General features: G+C 38.3%; 1 protein-coding gene across 1 annotated transcript in view; it reads right to left on the minus strand.

Annotated features, from left to right (window-relative positions):
• SYTL5 (synaptotagmin like 5) overlaps positions 1–15,938 on the minus strand; it is a 55,827-nt gene that overhangs the window by 12,595 nt on the left and 27,294 nt on the right. The window contains exons 6-9 of the mRNA XM_035542162.1: positions 12,817–12,973; positions 11,070–11,202; positions 9,003–9,109; positions 4,560–4,652 (exon numbers count right to left, since the gene is read on the minus strand). Of these exons, the coding sequence (XP_035398055.1) occupies positions 4,560–4,652; positions 9,003–9,109; positions 11,070–11,202; positions 12,817–12,973 (490 nt within the window). The remainder of the gene's footprint in view (positions 1–4,559; positions 4,653–9,002; positions 9,110–11,069; positions 11,203–12,816; positions 12,974–15,938) is intronic.

The following is a 15,938-nucleotide window of genomic DNA, read 5'->3' on the forward strand; positions in this document are numbered from 1 at the left end:
TTAAAGAAGGCAGTGGAAAAGGTCAAGAGAAAAGAGCATTAGGTAGCTGTAATAGGAAAGAGTAAGTGCAGTGAAAAAGCTTTACTGATACATCAGGTAAATAAAGTTTGCATTGCAAAGCCATAGTGAAAGAAAAGGAAAAAGGCATCACCAAATCAGAGAAATGCAAAGTGTTTTCCATATACATCAAGTATTGAAGGGCACTGAAGGTAATAAAATAGAAGTGAAGTATCTGCTGTATCAAAAGAAAAAAAAATGTTTTAGAACACCAACTCGGCAGATTTGGGTTTGTATTGGACTGTATTTGGATGTATAGAATCATAGAATATCCTGAGTTGGAAGGGACCCATAAGGATCATCAAGTCCAACTCCTGGCAATGCACAGGTCTGCCCAAAAGTTTAGACCATGTGACTAAGTGCACAGTCCAATCTCTTCTTAAATTCAGACAGGCTTGGTGCAGTGACTACTTCACTGGGGAGCCTGTTCCAGTGTGCAACCACCCTCTCTGTGAAGAACATCTTCCTGATGTCTAGCCTAATCTTCCCCTGCCTCAGCTTAACACCGCTCCCGCGGGTCCTATCACTGGTGATAACAGAGAATAGGTCATCTGCCTCTCCACTCCCCCTCATGAGGAAGTTGTAGACTGCGATGAGGTCCCCCCTCAGCCTCCTCTTCTCCAGGCTGAACAGGCCAAGTGACCTCAGCCGCTCCTCATATGTCTTCCCCTCTAGGCCTTTCACCACCTTCGTCACCCTCCTCTGGACACTCTCCAACAGTTTAATGTCCTTCTTGTACTGTGGTGCCTCACACAGTACCCGAGGTGAGGCCGCACCAGCGCAGAGTAGAGCAAGACAATCCCTTCCCTCAACTGACTAGCAATGCTAGACTAGCAATGCCGTGCTTGATGCACCCCTCTGCTCTGATTTCTCCCCTCTGCTCATTTGAGCAATTTCTGGCAGTCTAACTAATGAATTCAAGGGAAACTACATCTTGAGCTACCTCGTTCCCTAGCAGCTAGAGGGAGGAAGGAAGAACAGAGTTGAAAGGAAGAGCCACACAAAAAGAACTGGTCTGTGACAAAACGCAAATCTCCAACCATCTTGTCTAAAGGCTCCACAGCAAAGAAAGCTGGAGTGATATGGCTTGTGTCCATATGGTGAACATCAAGAGAGATTAAGAAACTAAACCAGCAATCATTCTTAAAAAAAAATAAAAATCCAAAAAAGTTAATTTTATACATCATGTAAGAATAATAAACAGCAAAAAGTTCATAATTTTTGCATTTATCTTTTTTTTTTTTTTCTAATTTGGGCTAGTTTTCTTTATCCTTTCCTTTAAACAAAAAAAAAAAAAGAAGAAATATAAAGCTTGTCCTTTTATTACCTTGTATGGTTGACTGAGATTCCATGAACAAGACTGCAGGACAATTAGCAACACACACTGACAAATGTGTCATATTTCTTCCTATTCTTAACACACCTCAAGCTAAATTTCAGCATTTACCATTTATGCATTCCCACCTCTAGCATAGATAAAATGGGTATCCTTGGACACTGTTAGTGAACTCAAAGATCCCAGTACATGATACAAAATGCCAACATTATCCCTGTAACAGGAAAATAACAATGCATGTGCCCACCTTAAAAAACTAACAAGGTTACACCAACGTGTGGAGGGAGAATAGTTATTCTTCTGAATCCAAATATTCTTTTTCTTGATCTTTAGGTACATTGGCAGTAAAGGGACAAATGATTGGGAAAACAAACAGTCAAAACAAACAAACAAATAGATGACCTCTGATGCTAGAATTTATGCAAATGCAGTTTCTGAATTGCATTCAGAAAACGAATCCACAAATGAAACAACACATATTCAGTAGAAATATTTGACATATTTGACTTCTTTCCCCACAGACTCTGTTCTGTGGCATTTACAATGGCCTTTATATATGCCAAATGCAATATCCTTAGGAAATCTACTCATTTTCCACTTTCATAAGTAGTGTACAACCACTACATATGGAGGTTGCTGAGCCTCACTTCAGTCCATCACTAAGAATTACATTTGTTTTGCATCTCTTATTAGTGCAGTAAGACACTGGAAAAGCTCAGATTTACTGACGTGATGGACCTTGACAAAAACGCATTAATGTGTTTAGGAGAGGAATCAGTGAAGGATGCAGGGAAAACTCAATACAAAGTTCATGTATTAGCTTTGGGTAAACACAGACAACAATACCCTAATGCTGAGATGCAATTCCTGTTCAGTGTCACCCTTCATTCGCATTTTTGCTCACACATGATACAGGCAGATTTAAGTGTCTTTACCTTCTTGAAATATTTCCTTTAACCTCAAATGCTCATTGTTAGAATACCTACACAGTACTTTAAATTCTCATATTTAATAAAAAAAGATGCAGTCAGAACCTACTTTTCATTAACAAAATTACTTCAATGTGACATAATAATGTAGATAGCCATTTGATGGACAAGCAAAATACAGGAAAAAATTCTGTACAATGCAGAAGGCTCAAAGGCATACAACAAGCAGAGAAAAGGCAAAAATAAGAGAGAGGGAATAACTAGTAACACATACTTAAAGAAAGTCACAAAGAACCTGTAAAACCGACCTGCTCTAGCAGGGAGCAGCAGCTTTGCCATTCAAAACTTCTCCATTAGCATAGCATGCAGGGACAATAACAATCATTTCAGGGTGAATACAAAGAAACAAAAGCATTGAGATCTGAGATTACCTCAAACCTACAGCAGAGGAAAAGCTGTACTCTGCTTAAGAAAAAGGTTGAAGGGAAATCTACAGAAACAGACAAAACCCAATGCACAGACAGAATACAACCTACAGTACACAGATGGAAGGTTCTCTAAATACAGTTCCTCAGTTAATGGGCTAAACTGAGAAAGCACTTCAGCACCTGCAACCCTCATATCAATATTCAAAGGAAAGAAAAATAATTCTGCCTACAAAATCAATGGGGCCAGCAATGATTGGAGACAGTGAGTCACAGTCAACCTCAGGGAAGTGGGTGGTGTTAGACCAATACCAAAAAAGCTACATTTGCTCAGGTCTGATTTGGTGCAAAGTGCCACACATCTCTGTTGCATCTGTTTCTTTGAATTACACAAATTAGAAGGGAAAACAGTCTGAACATGGCTAGATCTAAGATACCAAAATGCTCTGCAATGGCAATTCTCTCAGCTCTTTCTCCTCCCCAGGTAAGCTGAGCTTGGGTTCAGCCAACACCATCTCTTTGGGATCGAGAATTGAAATGAGCATTCCCTGGGTGTTACCTGCATGGAGACTAATGCGGATACAGTCTAGAAAAGGACAGCTCATTGATTAATGTCATGGACCATATTTTCTCTTCCCTTCTAGCATAAGACTCCTCAGGTCCCTTCATCCTCCTGAACTCTCTCATCTTCTCCTTCGTGTTTGTTGCAGCTTACTAGTACTCTATGTGCTCGCCAGAGCTATTCTTAGCACAAGGCATGAAGCATAGTGGCCACAGAGGGCTCCGTGACTTTACTGAAGGTGCTACGAGTTGCTCACATCCTGAGTGTCAGACCCCAGAAATGTGCAACACAGCAGGTATTTATAAGCATGTTAAAGGCTATTTTTATCAACCATTTTCTTTCCCAGCAAATAACAGACTGTAAAAAGAGCTACAGAGGGCTTGTTACACCAATTTTGTTGCATCTCAAGCACCCGTAACAACCTGAAAATGCAACCATCCTTTCAAGACCAACACTAAGCTGCAACAGTTAGATAACCATGAGACTCAAACAGATGATTTGCATTATATAGTTTGTAGGCATGACCAAAAAAAAAAAAAGGTATGGCAGAAAAAAATACAATTATTTCAGGAAATAGAAAAGTTGTCACCAATCCACCCTCCCCTCCCCCCCCCCCCAACATCTCCCTCCTCACTGTAAAGAGAATAATTTTTGAGATGGGGGTGGCATAGCAATCATGTCATGGAGAATGGGAGAAGCTAGGCTGGGGGTGGACAGAAATGGCATGCATGCAAATGCACAAACAATTATTTGTGTCCCAAGAACCTTAAATTTCAGAAAGTGAAATGAGATGAAAGATCACATCACAGCCTTGTTCTCTTCATTTCAAGTGAATTAGGATTAGTATGTGACTACTCAGTTTTGCAGAGGAGCACTTCCTCTGCAAAACTGAGTAGTCACATACTGCAAACATCTATAGTTTGCCTTCCCAAATATCAGCTTGGTAGTAACTTGAATGTGTGGAGAAATCTGCAGATGAGTACACAACATGGTTCTTGCTTTCCATGTGCTCTGCAGAACAGCATCTTAGCTTTGAACAGCCTTAAAAATATAATAGTCAGAAAAACTATCTAAAAGTTAAAGGATGTTTCTCAAGTGCAGGATGAAAAGTGATCAGCTATAAATTGTTAGGAAAACTACTAAAATATGAAACAGAATGCTGATAAGTGGTATGATGTTAAACTCCATTTTGGAAGAAGAATGGTCTTATGTGAGATGAAAAAGCATCTGTTTTCTACTCAGGATCTTACTCTTGATAATGCACTTGTCAGATGTCCATGTTTCCTTGAATAACGAGAGGCCACTATGTCATCAATATCTTCTTCTGTTTCATCCAGGTAATCCTAAATGACAAAAACAAAACAACAACAAAAAAAACAAAACAGGGAATTCAGTCATTGTGTTCTGCTCTATATTTGGTCAACCAAATTGGTTTTGTTTCATGTATTTTCTGCTTCAGGAAGATGGTACATGATGCATTCAAAATTCCAATCTCTAGAGGAATTTTGATTTACATTTTCCACATCTTTGCACATAGCAGAAGGGGAAAAGAAGTCACCAGGATTTCAGGTTTCAATTGCTTAAGAACTGAAAAAAAAAAGTAACACACGTTTCCTGACTTCTTCTGTAGACGTATAACTCTGTATGTCCAATAACTGTATAAATAAACAAAATCCACTTCCACACCTGCTAACAATCCCCTTCAAATTACCTTATTTTACTTAGTACTATTTGCATTCAGGAGTTTGGGTTTGGAAATGTTAAGAGGGACGTAGTCAGCATTTTTCAAATCTTAACAAAAGGAACCAGTAAATTAAGCTCTGATGTCAGTCAGGGGATCACTGATACTGGTTTACCTGAAGCCATTTGTAGTCAGAAGCCACCACCAATAGATGACTGATGTGGTTACAATCCAGGTTCCATGTTTTTATTGGATGTATTTTTACAATCCAGTGATCCAGCTTTCAGATTATTGTCTACATTTATATCAGTCACACTCTCACACACTAACAGACAAGCTTACAGGTAGTATTACACTTGCACCCTTCCACGTTATCTTTGGTGACAGATGACGATTCTACAAACACAATCACAAACATGGACATGCTTTCTAACAGGCAAGGCTGAGAGTCCCAGGTTATTGTCAAATCACACGGAAAGAAACTTGTCCTGACATCATACACACTGAATATATTTGAGGTGTAAACAACAAAAACAAACAAAAAAAAACCAACCAGATGTGTATATTTTTATAATTATTACATTTCTATATTATTTCAATAATAAAAACTGCAGAAAAAACAGTAACTGCACACCTTCATACATATGCTTGAATTTTAATAGCACTGAATTCTAACGCCTCTCGTTTATATTCAGGGAAAAAATATTTTCATTTCTAAAACACAGCAATAAAGTAAAACCCAACATGAGACTTAAAATCCAACTGATAGTCCTAATAGGACTGTTAACTTGAAGTTACAAGAAAAAAATCAGACAGCTATCATCCTATTGAAAGTAGCTTGGTAATTTCAGGTTTCCTTAAGCCTTGCGGCAGGTATTTTGAGGACTGCTTTCAGTTTTAACTGAAATTGAATGTTCAAAGCCCTTATATCTGCTTTGCAGCTATGAAGTCCCATGTGGTGACCTACCTCACTATTGCTCACTCATTCTCTCCCTCCCTTAAACTAAGCAGAGATGTACTGTATTTGAAGTCAAGAGTCTCATACTTCTGTTCTAATCAGGAAAAACAGAACAGAAAAGAAATGCTGCAGGAAAGTTGAACTGTCACAATTTTTGTAAAGATCTGCAGACCATTTACTATTAGTATGACTAAAACTAGCTGTTATTTCTCTTCTCCTTTCCTCCAGTGACTGTACTGAAATAAAACCAGCTGAAAGCAATGTAAAATTTTCTATTACTACTTTCCAATTGCAATTGTGAATATTTAATGTTGAGCAAGGGGAAATGAGGACAAGCCATCACTCTATTTGGGACCAAAATTTACATACTGAAGCAAAAAATCATCTTAGCTTCATGTTTTTGCAATGAGCCTCTTCTGTTGGTCTCTTTCCTTTCTGCTCTGAATACAGCACCCCAAAGAACAAAGAAAAGTCACGGATACTTCATACTCTAAGGAAAAAGTCCATGGAGACGCAGCAAACTATTCTGGGGAGACAGATTGCCAAATCCTTCAAAAGTAAACAAATAAATCAAAACAAAAACAAAACAAAACAAAACAAAACTTCTACTCTCGTTATTGATTTTGTTCCTGCCAATACATCAGGAAGAAGCGATTCTGGTAATACATCCTAAATTTTTTCCTTTACACTGCTGTATATGTATATGTGGACTTAAAAATAAACAATGCTACATTTCGATTGCTGTATAATTAAATACAGAACAAAAAAAAAGTAAGGTAACATCTTCAAGTTGGGGTGTTTCAGGTTTTGACACTCAAATACTGACGGCGCTTCACAGACAGCTAGCTGATCACCGATTTTTGTCTGCAAGCAGATATATAACATTAAGACAAATGGTTAACGTTTAACATAAGCTCTTAAATCATTTTGCACTACAATGATTATGTTTCTCAGGAGGTGTTACAGAACAGCAGTGACATAATCGGTTAGTTATTAGCTTATAAAAGCCTATTAACGTTAGAGCTGGTAGGACATTAATCTCAAGGTCTCCAGCGGGGGTTATAAAATGCACATTATCCAATTATTCCTAATAAAGCAGCTGAGCATGTAATGAACACTACTTGGTCAGAAATTCAGCACACACCTCTCTAGAAAAGGTGCTCGCACTTCAGCGCAGCCCTACATTTAACTGGTTCCCTGTACTCCTTGAAAAACACCTCCCACAGTATGCAGGTTTCTGGAGATTGTCCCTTTTCACTACCAAGAGCAGTTAAAGAAGGAAAATACCCATTCGGTCCTCCAGCTCATCTCTCTGCAAATTTAAGGGGTTTTATTGATAAAACTGGGAGCAAAGAAGCTAAAAGGCTTTTCCAACCCTTTCAGCTGACAAATTCCAGCAATCTGCTTCTCCTATTGACATGTGGCATCTCCCACACCACTGCTGCCAACTCCCATCACCCAGGAGTAAGAGGCTAAAGGATCTCAGCCACATCCACCAGCCAGCCAGGAGAAAGGAAGGCGTAATTTTTCCCAGACTAAAGGAGCTGTCATTATTTTCATCAGACATCCTCCTTTTTGTCTCTTATATCGAGCACCACAACAGCTAAACTCCAGCAGGAGTACAACCTTCATCTCAAAACACAGTACCCACAGTAAGGCAAGACACTGAAGGAGTCCCATGCATCAAGCTACCCTAAAAAAAACATGGTAACACTACAGAAAAAATCTTCTTAGCAAAGAAGTTGAAGAGCTGCTGAGATGCAGTCTGAAATTTCATGTGGAGTCAGCAAAAAAAAACCACTGAATACAAGGAAGACAAAAATCAAAGAACAGAAAACCACTCTGGACTTGGCATTTCTGATGTCTGCTTCAGAGAAATCCCTAAGTGATAACTATCACACCCTGTACAATTAGAGCAGGAAACCAATGTAAGATATTTAAAGTTTTTGTTTTCTTATTGCATGCTTCTCTTCTTCCATCTTTTCCAACTTCTTAATGAAGAACACAAACTTTTACTAAATTACAACTCCAAACATTTATTTTTGAAAGTTTATTTCAACATAAATCTGACACATAGGAATGGCTTTTTCATTTCTTAAGTAATTAATCCAAAGAAAGCAATGCTGCAGGCAAATTCTCTGAGTGGTTACAAACAACAAAAAAAATAGATGGGAATCCCAAAATGTTTTTTTCTAGCAACTTCTAAGTATTGAATGCTACAAGAAAGGGAAACATCCCCCATGGCCAATGCCCCCTTGAAAAGAGCAGATGTTAGGGAAGTACTGTGACAACAGACAAAACATTACTTTTGCAGCAGGTAATTTTTTTCCTCTTCTCTTTCCTTTTAAGTGAAACACACACATTTGGAAGCTTCAAAAAAAAAAGCTATGATTAGATGAAGAAATATTTGAATTACTCCCTTTTTCTCCTCATGCATATTTAACAAGCTGGGATTTTTTTTTTATGGCATTGATGCACATCTGCAACTTGTGTAGCCTGAATACGTGCGTAATAGCACGTATTGAGGGGGAAGTTGATCATCAGTTCAGGAAAGGCAGTCCATACAGAATACATAGAAAAAGGCATGGAGATGTATGGGAGAAAATGATAAACAGGAAGAAGAGATCAGCAACAGTGGTGGAAAAGAAGTATGGAGCTTTGTCTGCTAAAAAAAAAAATAGGGCAAAAACAAGAAACTGATGAAGATTAAAGCCTTTAAAGCATAGCATTTTTCAGCATCAGAATTAAAATTTAGGGAAGTATGAATTAACAGAACTTTGTAGCATGTATAACCTAGTACCTGAAATTTCTTTTCCAGACAGTTTTCATTCACTTAAACTCAAAAAACAGGAAATTAATAGCAGACTGTTATTCACTGAAATCATTCTACAGCCAACATACTAAAAAAAATGAAGCCATTTAAAAATTCATTAAATATCCCCCAAATTAGTTTTTTTTTTTTTTCCTATTACTTATAGTAATATAGTGCTGGTTTTCTAAGTCTGAACAAACAGGATTTCTGCTAGATAAACATTCACATATTTATAAACTCACCAGGTCCTCATCTAAGGCACTAGGTACAGATTTGCTTCTTATGCTCAGGGTATCCTCTTTTCCTTCAGAAAAAGATTCACTCAAATCTATCTCAGATCGGCTACGGTCTAGAAAAATGAAAATAATGAAAATGTTCATTATAATTTGTATTAAAAATTCTTTCTGTTTCACCTTGACACTCTTTTATAAGTGTTGTCTTAAATCTTCTTTTTAAGTAAAAAAAATCAAAACTGTATTTCTGCAAGTATCTGTCACAAACTCTATGGCAACTGAACATCAAAATGAAAAATGGAAAAACATATTTTATGATGCTACTCGGCCTTCTGGACAACACTTTTTACCCTGCACTGTTATCTGACGTAATTGTCTCTTCTGGACAACACTATAAATCAAGCTTTTGACTTTGTCCGTTAGACCTATGAGCTTGGAATATTGCGAAACCTGCAGTCCAAGCATTTGTAGTGATGATCACATCTCCCACCACCACCAAACTCCCTCCACCATCTCCTTCAGAATTAAGCAGCTAGAGATACAGCTGGACATAGAAAGTGCTTCTGCCATCACTGGTGTTTGTTCCCTGTGCAGAAAAGGACAAAGTAAATAAGTCTCAAATCCCACACAAGTTTTTTCAGACCTACAAGTCTCTCATCCCATAGTTAACGGCATAAGAATCATAGAATCATAGAATATCCCGAGTTGGAAGGGACCCATAAGGATCATCAAGCCCAACTCCTGGCACCACACAGGTCTGCCCAAAAGTTTAGACCATGTGACTAAGTGCACAGTCCAATCGCAGAGAGATTTTACATGTCTTGTAGAAATATTTCCTTAGTCTTCCCCATTAAAGTCTTTTGTGGCACTACTCAAGAAATTGAGAAAGAAAGTGAGGAAAAAGAATACTTTTAGATCCTGTAGGTAGGAATTGGTGAAATTTCAACTGTTCATTCTCTACCTGGGCTATAGCTGACATGACAGGAAAGGTCACTCTCCTGAGCTTTATGTCCTTTAAGATCCTCCAGCAAGAAGACAATGAAGACTCTGAGACATGTTCCCAGGATGCCTGCAATTTTGCTCAGCATCTATCCGCTTTGGAAACATGAGGACAGTTCTTAATTACTAAGAAGCCCTTTAATTTATAAGGCAGCAGAAACAGGAGAATCAATATTTTCAAAAAGAAAGTAGCAGTCGGGAAAGCCTCTGTCAGGAGTTGAATAATGCAACATTCTCAAAGAAACCCTGATGCTTTCAAGAAGAAAAAATCTAAGGTGAAGAATGTAACTCCTTTGATTAGCTCTGTGGGATACGCCACTAGGTTTCTGCTTTGGGATAAATTCAGCTGAAACCAAGTAAGCCCTGCTGTCCTTCACAGAGAAAGCTGTAAATGTAAACCCACCTTTTAGGCCTGTAAGAAGATGACTGAGTAAAAAGCAGAAGAGTGCAGGGCACTCCTGCCTCCTATTTCAGGTAGACGAAGGAGGATCTCCATCCACTGTTGCAAAGTGGCTCTGACAGCACCTTCCTGTGCAAGCCTCATTTCCCTAACAGCCTCCAGTGAAATGAGGTAAATCACAGCCGAATCAACTGGTTCAGTGCACCATGTGTAAAAATGAAATGACATGAAGGCTGTAAGGGACTTGTTCTCTGACAGCTCATTGTTTCTCAAGGTGATCTGTTTCTGGGCAAAGTGGGTGTGAAACGTAATTGCAGAAGCATGGCAATATTTTATACAGATTGAACACAGGTAGTATTTTATACAGTTGACCACAAAGGGGATGATTTAACAAAGTGCAACCATGAATTAAATCTTGTAACAAGACTAAGAGTATGTGATTTACTCAAATACTAACTCTATGCTAACATTATCTTCAATTTTTTCAAACACAAAACCTAACAGAGTGGCATAATCTGCGTCAGTAAAAATGAAGAATTTGCAGAAGAAATATCAACAAGTATATGAAACATTTCGTTGTACAATATGAATTAAAAACAGAAATTGCAGAGCCACAAGAATATGAAATATCCTCAGATGATGAAGGGTGGTGGAAAAAAGGAACATTTAATACTTGCCTGATGACAAAGATACTCTAGAAACTGCAATGGAAGGTGTTCCAGATGCTTTCCTCCTATGCTGCTTCTTTACTAAATCTTCAGGTACACTTTCACTTGCTGGAATAACCACGCCATTTTCTAAGCCAGTGTTCTACCCAATAAAAAAAATGCACATCCCATCAATACAAAAAGCGAATTTATTCACCATCAGTCTACAAAAGCATCATTTCTATTAATTCCCAGAACTCCAAAGCTCCTTTAGAACCCAGTCTATTATAGAATATATCTAGATTATGATCTAATCTGTGTTGCTTAGCACAGATCATGAATAAAATTTGTAGAAAGATGCAGTTCATGCATACTTTCTGTGCTTGCAACAGAAGAATCAGAGCAACACATCAGAAGTGACAGAAGGAAAGTAAAACAAATCTTTTCAACATTAACTTAGCCTAGAAACTAAAGAAAACAAAAAGAAGAATAAAAATAAAAACTATTGGCGTTATACTAGCATAGTAATTTCAGTCAGGGTAAAACTAAGTGGACTTGAACTAATTAAATTATGCCAGCATAACTCCTTAAATAAAGCTAATATGCTTGATATCGTTATGGCTTTTTGCCTTCCTGTAAAGGAATAGCTAACAACATAATTGCATCTAAATTAAGTGGATTTGTCTTTTTCAACCAGATCTAATGCATCTGAAATCAAGTCAACCCGTGTGCCAAGAAAAACATAAATAAAACAAGTATTAACATATTTACAGCTCCCAAAGCTGTCCTTCATATATAGCGATTTGTTTTTAGGAAGGATAATGTATTAGAAAAAGCATTTCGAAGCTGGAAAAAATGGATGTGCTCTTTCAATGAGGGTGTGAGCAAAAAGGCTCATCTATTTCTGTCCAAGCATTAATGATAAAAGGCATTACCTCTGACTATAAATTTGACTTTCCTTGTACACTTAGGTCATGGCAACTTGAACAACCCTCTAGAATGATCCTGATTTATTAGGAGCGGTGACTGAAAGAAATTCAGGGTGCCCCACCCAGTGCACAGCCAGGAACAGCTGCCTGGCAAACTGGCAGGCTGTCCGGGAATGAAGACAGCTTCTGCTTCTGGCTGAGGTGAGCCACATCCTTCTGCTTACTATGAATCAGCCAAGGTTGCTGACTCGGACATGGCTATTGACATCCTTAGAGACCTAACAGCCAGTAAGAGGAATCCCATCTTTCAGTTTGATAAAATATATAGTGCACATTAGATGTTATGCCAAAATTTACACAGAGTCCAGTTTCCAAATCCAGAAAAAAAAGCTAAAATTGGTATGGCCTGATTTTCTACAAGTGCTGATCTTCTTCCTTCGGAAGTCAGTGGAAGCATGCTCAACCCTATGTGCTGGAAAGTCACATCCTTAGTCACAGCACTTACTCAAGACCCTGCAGTGCCAAAAATGCTTACTCCCATCCCTTGTGCTTCCCACTTGAAAATCTGTAACTTATTATATAATGCTAGACATTAGCAGCAATTTTTAGACATACGAAAAATGTCTGCCAAACCACAAACCACATCACTGATAGAGCATGACAAATTCTCTTCTAGTAGATAACTTCACTGGACCCAACAGAATTAAGGAAGAAACAAAATCTTCTCTGTTGAGCTTGTCCCTCCTGAGCTACAAATTGATCTAACAGGGCAGATACCAGCCAGACCATCTTGTTTGGCGCCAGCTGTATAGCTGTATTTGGTGTCAGTCCTACATCAGTGAACTTACCCTGCTATAATCTGCAGTCATGCTGCGTGTGCTCAGTGCTGGAGACCTCGGAAGGGAAGGTATGGAAACACTGCTTCTGTTTGCAGGGCCCACAGCCCCTTTCAGATGGCCTGCAGCAGCTTCTGTATCGCTGCTGTTCAGCGAAAGAGTGCTCCCTCTGGGAAGGAGGTAAGAGTAATAAAGCATTATTGCTTTTAGCAGACCATGCAATGAAACAGCGATTAAAACAGTTTACTAGAATTACATTGCCCTGGATGAACTGTGATCCACTGCAAGGAAATGGTCACCTGGAAAGACAAACACAAGCAAGGGTGAATTAATTACTTTATACCTACAACTATTGTCAGCACTTCTGCCAGACATGTAAATAGCCTGTGCAGGCATCTCTTGTCCAGGCTGCCCTCTGGGCTGCAGAAGCTACATTCCTGCGTGTTCGTTTCATACTATATTCACATCCCAACAGTAGGTACAAGGCCTCCTGTGTGACACTTCCCACCAAGCTGCTCCTCATTTTGAAGGAAAACTACCAGACCATGATAGTTCTGGCCATGTCTGCAGCTGATGGTATTGCCTGAACTAACCCTACAGAGTCTAAATTCCTCAGCTGTACACTCTCCTTCCTCTACAGAAAAACAACTGTCCTCACTCCTGCTTAGAAGAGCACTGTCCTGTTTGTATTGTGATAATGACTCTTGACCTAAACTGGCTGATTATTTCAACTAGCTTGGAAAGCTTGGAAAGCTGTATGACTCTCTTTGCCAGGTTTCCTGTTAGTCAGTAAAAGTGACAAAAAAGAATCTATCATCAGCATACCAGAATCCATTTGCTGTCTAACACCATAACAGGCAGATTTTTTTTCCATGGGACATTTTCTATTAGAAAATATCGATTACTCTATGTGAACAATCAGTGCTAGAAAGGATAGGCTGCTGGTTTTTTTGTTTGTAAGTTTTGCCTCTTGAAAAAATGAACATTATTTTAAAGTGTATTTTAATGTTTCCAGTGGAAGTTCTATTTTCATTTCAAATTTGATTTGCAGCAAAAGTAGAACTTCCTGGCTAATCCACTTTTCTCTCTTTCTCTGCAAACATCAGTTCAGCCATTTTCATTTTTCTTCCTAATTTAGAGAACTCTCAAAGAGTCTTGCAAGACAGTAACAGTTCTGCATAAACTCCTACTTACTACTTCAAACAATTACTGGTCAATAGCAACTGAGGCAGGAACTGCAGTCTTTACCACATGGAAAATATAGCATCAGAGGACAGGGGTACTGCAGTTTTGCTGGAAAAAAAAATGCTATTGAAACTTAAAGCACATTTTCAGCAAAAATAAGCTTGCTTAATAAATATTTCAGATCTGCAGGCATCTTCATTGTGCTAGACGACATCTGAATTTCATGTTCACTTGGCTTACCCTGTCATATCATGTTTAGGGTAATTGCAGTAAAAATCTTCTCTACCACAATGGAAATTTTTATCAGAACTATTGCTGAACTGAGAAAATATGTTCAACTCTCACCACTACACTAAGCAGTGAACACAGATGCTGAATGTGCTGAATTCACATCAGTGGAGTTACTGAAAAAAAAGAAATACAGAGGAAAACCCCAAACACCAGGACTGTCTATTGATGTTGCACAACCATATTTTGTCCCTTAGTGAACATACAGTAACCTTTTAAGCAATTGCTATTCAATTTATTGCATTAACAATAGTAGATTATGCATAATAAACACACTCCTACGCATGTGCACTTCACATACATGCACTGCTACTTTTTAATCTGATGAATCAGTGATCAACAAACCCTAAAGAATGTGTTTTGGTTGAATTTTAGTCCTATCTGCTCACATAAAGATGTGTTTTCAGTGCCGTGAAGTCAGAAAATCAAGGCTACTGACTGTCATCTGTATTTTGTCAAAGCTCCTGTATTTGGCTGCACACTAAATTAATTTCTAAACCTGCCAGTGCATGACAAGTAGCCAAAATGTTGAAAACATGAGTTTTATTGCATGTCACACCACTTTTGATGGATTGTTTTGACTTTCTGTTATGAAAGCTGCTGTTACAGATTTTTTCCTCACTCTGTAAACTAACGTAAATCAACAGAAGTGTTCAGAAGTCATACTGGACTGGGATAAAAAAGCTTTCAAAATGTGTTACAAGGGATTCTGTAGTTATCAGTCAGACTGAGCGCTTGAGCATCAAATCTACTGTGCAGACCTCTCTAGTCTTTTGTTCTTGTTCCAGTCTACTATTAGAGAGAGGCTCAACGTATTTTATGCACATATTAAGTAGACAACAAAAGAAAGAACCTGTTATAAGGTGACTACACCATGCATTTCCATGTGGTAGTCAAGACCTCAGTATGATAGATGGGGCAGTGTGCTTGTGTAGATGAGTCTAAAATTCCTATACTATTCCTCCAAGAAGTATCCCGATAAAACCACCTAGTTCATTCAGTTCCAAAACCAGTAAACATTATTGCTGGATCAGAAATAAACCAGTCCAGGAGATGAACTCATGGCCAAAGCCTCCCTGTTCCCAGCTCAGTACAGCTTCGCTTAAATCAAAATGTTAGGAAAGAATAAAAATTCTCTCTCAGTCTCCCTGATGGTAGGTGAAATACTTCAGTTTTGGCAATGCTAAAAGATGAGGGCAATTACAAAAATCAAAAATATGCAAGAAAATCCAAGACAGCTGCAGCGTCACAACATACTGTTATATTCCTTTAATTTGCAACTCAAAACAGTTAAAGAGGTTAGCCTGGGAATGTTTGTTGTTATTTTTAATAATTACTACCCGGCTCTATAAATTAACAATGGAAGAACTAAAGCAAGCATCTTTGTGTATCTAATTAAGTATTTAACCACACTTATACAAGGTGGGAATTTTCATCCCTCTGCAGAAATCCAGATTGTAAAATTTCTAGGTGTGTGCACCTCAGCAATATATATAGGTCTATATTCTGTACAGATTATCCAAATGAACAAGAAGAGAGTGAGTCATTTTTTGCCTTCATTTTGGAAGTGGGACATGAGAGAAATACTGCATGTAGCATTTTATAATGCAGTTGACAGAGGCAATAACATAGATTAGGCCCATGATAAATGGAATTCTATT

The sequence above is a fragment of the Cygnus atratus genome, chromosome 1, assembly GCF_013377495.2.
Source record: "Cygnus atratus isolate AKBS03 ecotype Queensland, Australia chromosome 1, CAtr_DNAZoo_HiC_assembly, whole genome shotgun sequence".
Classification (NCBI taxonomy): domain Eukaryota; kingdom Metazoa; phylum Chordata; class Aves; order Anseriformes; family Anatidae; genus Cygnus; species Cygnus atratus.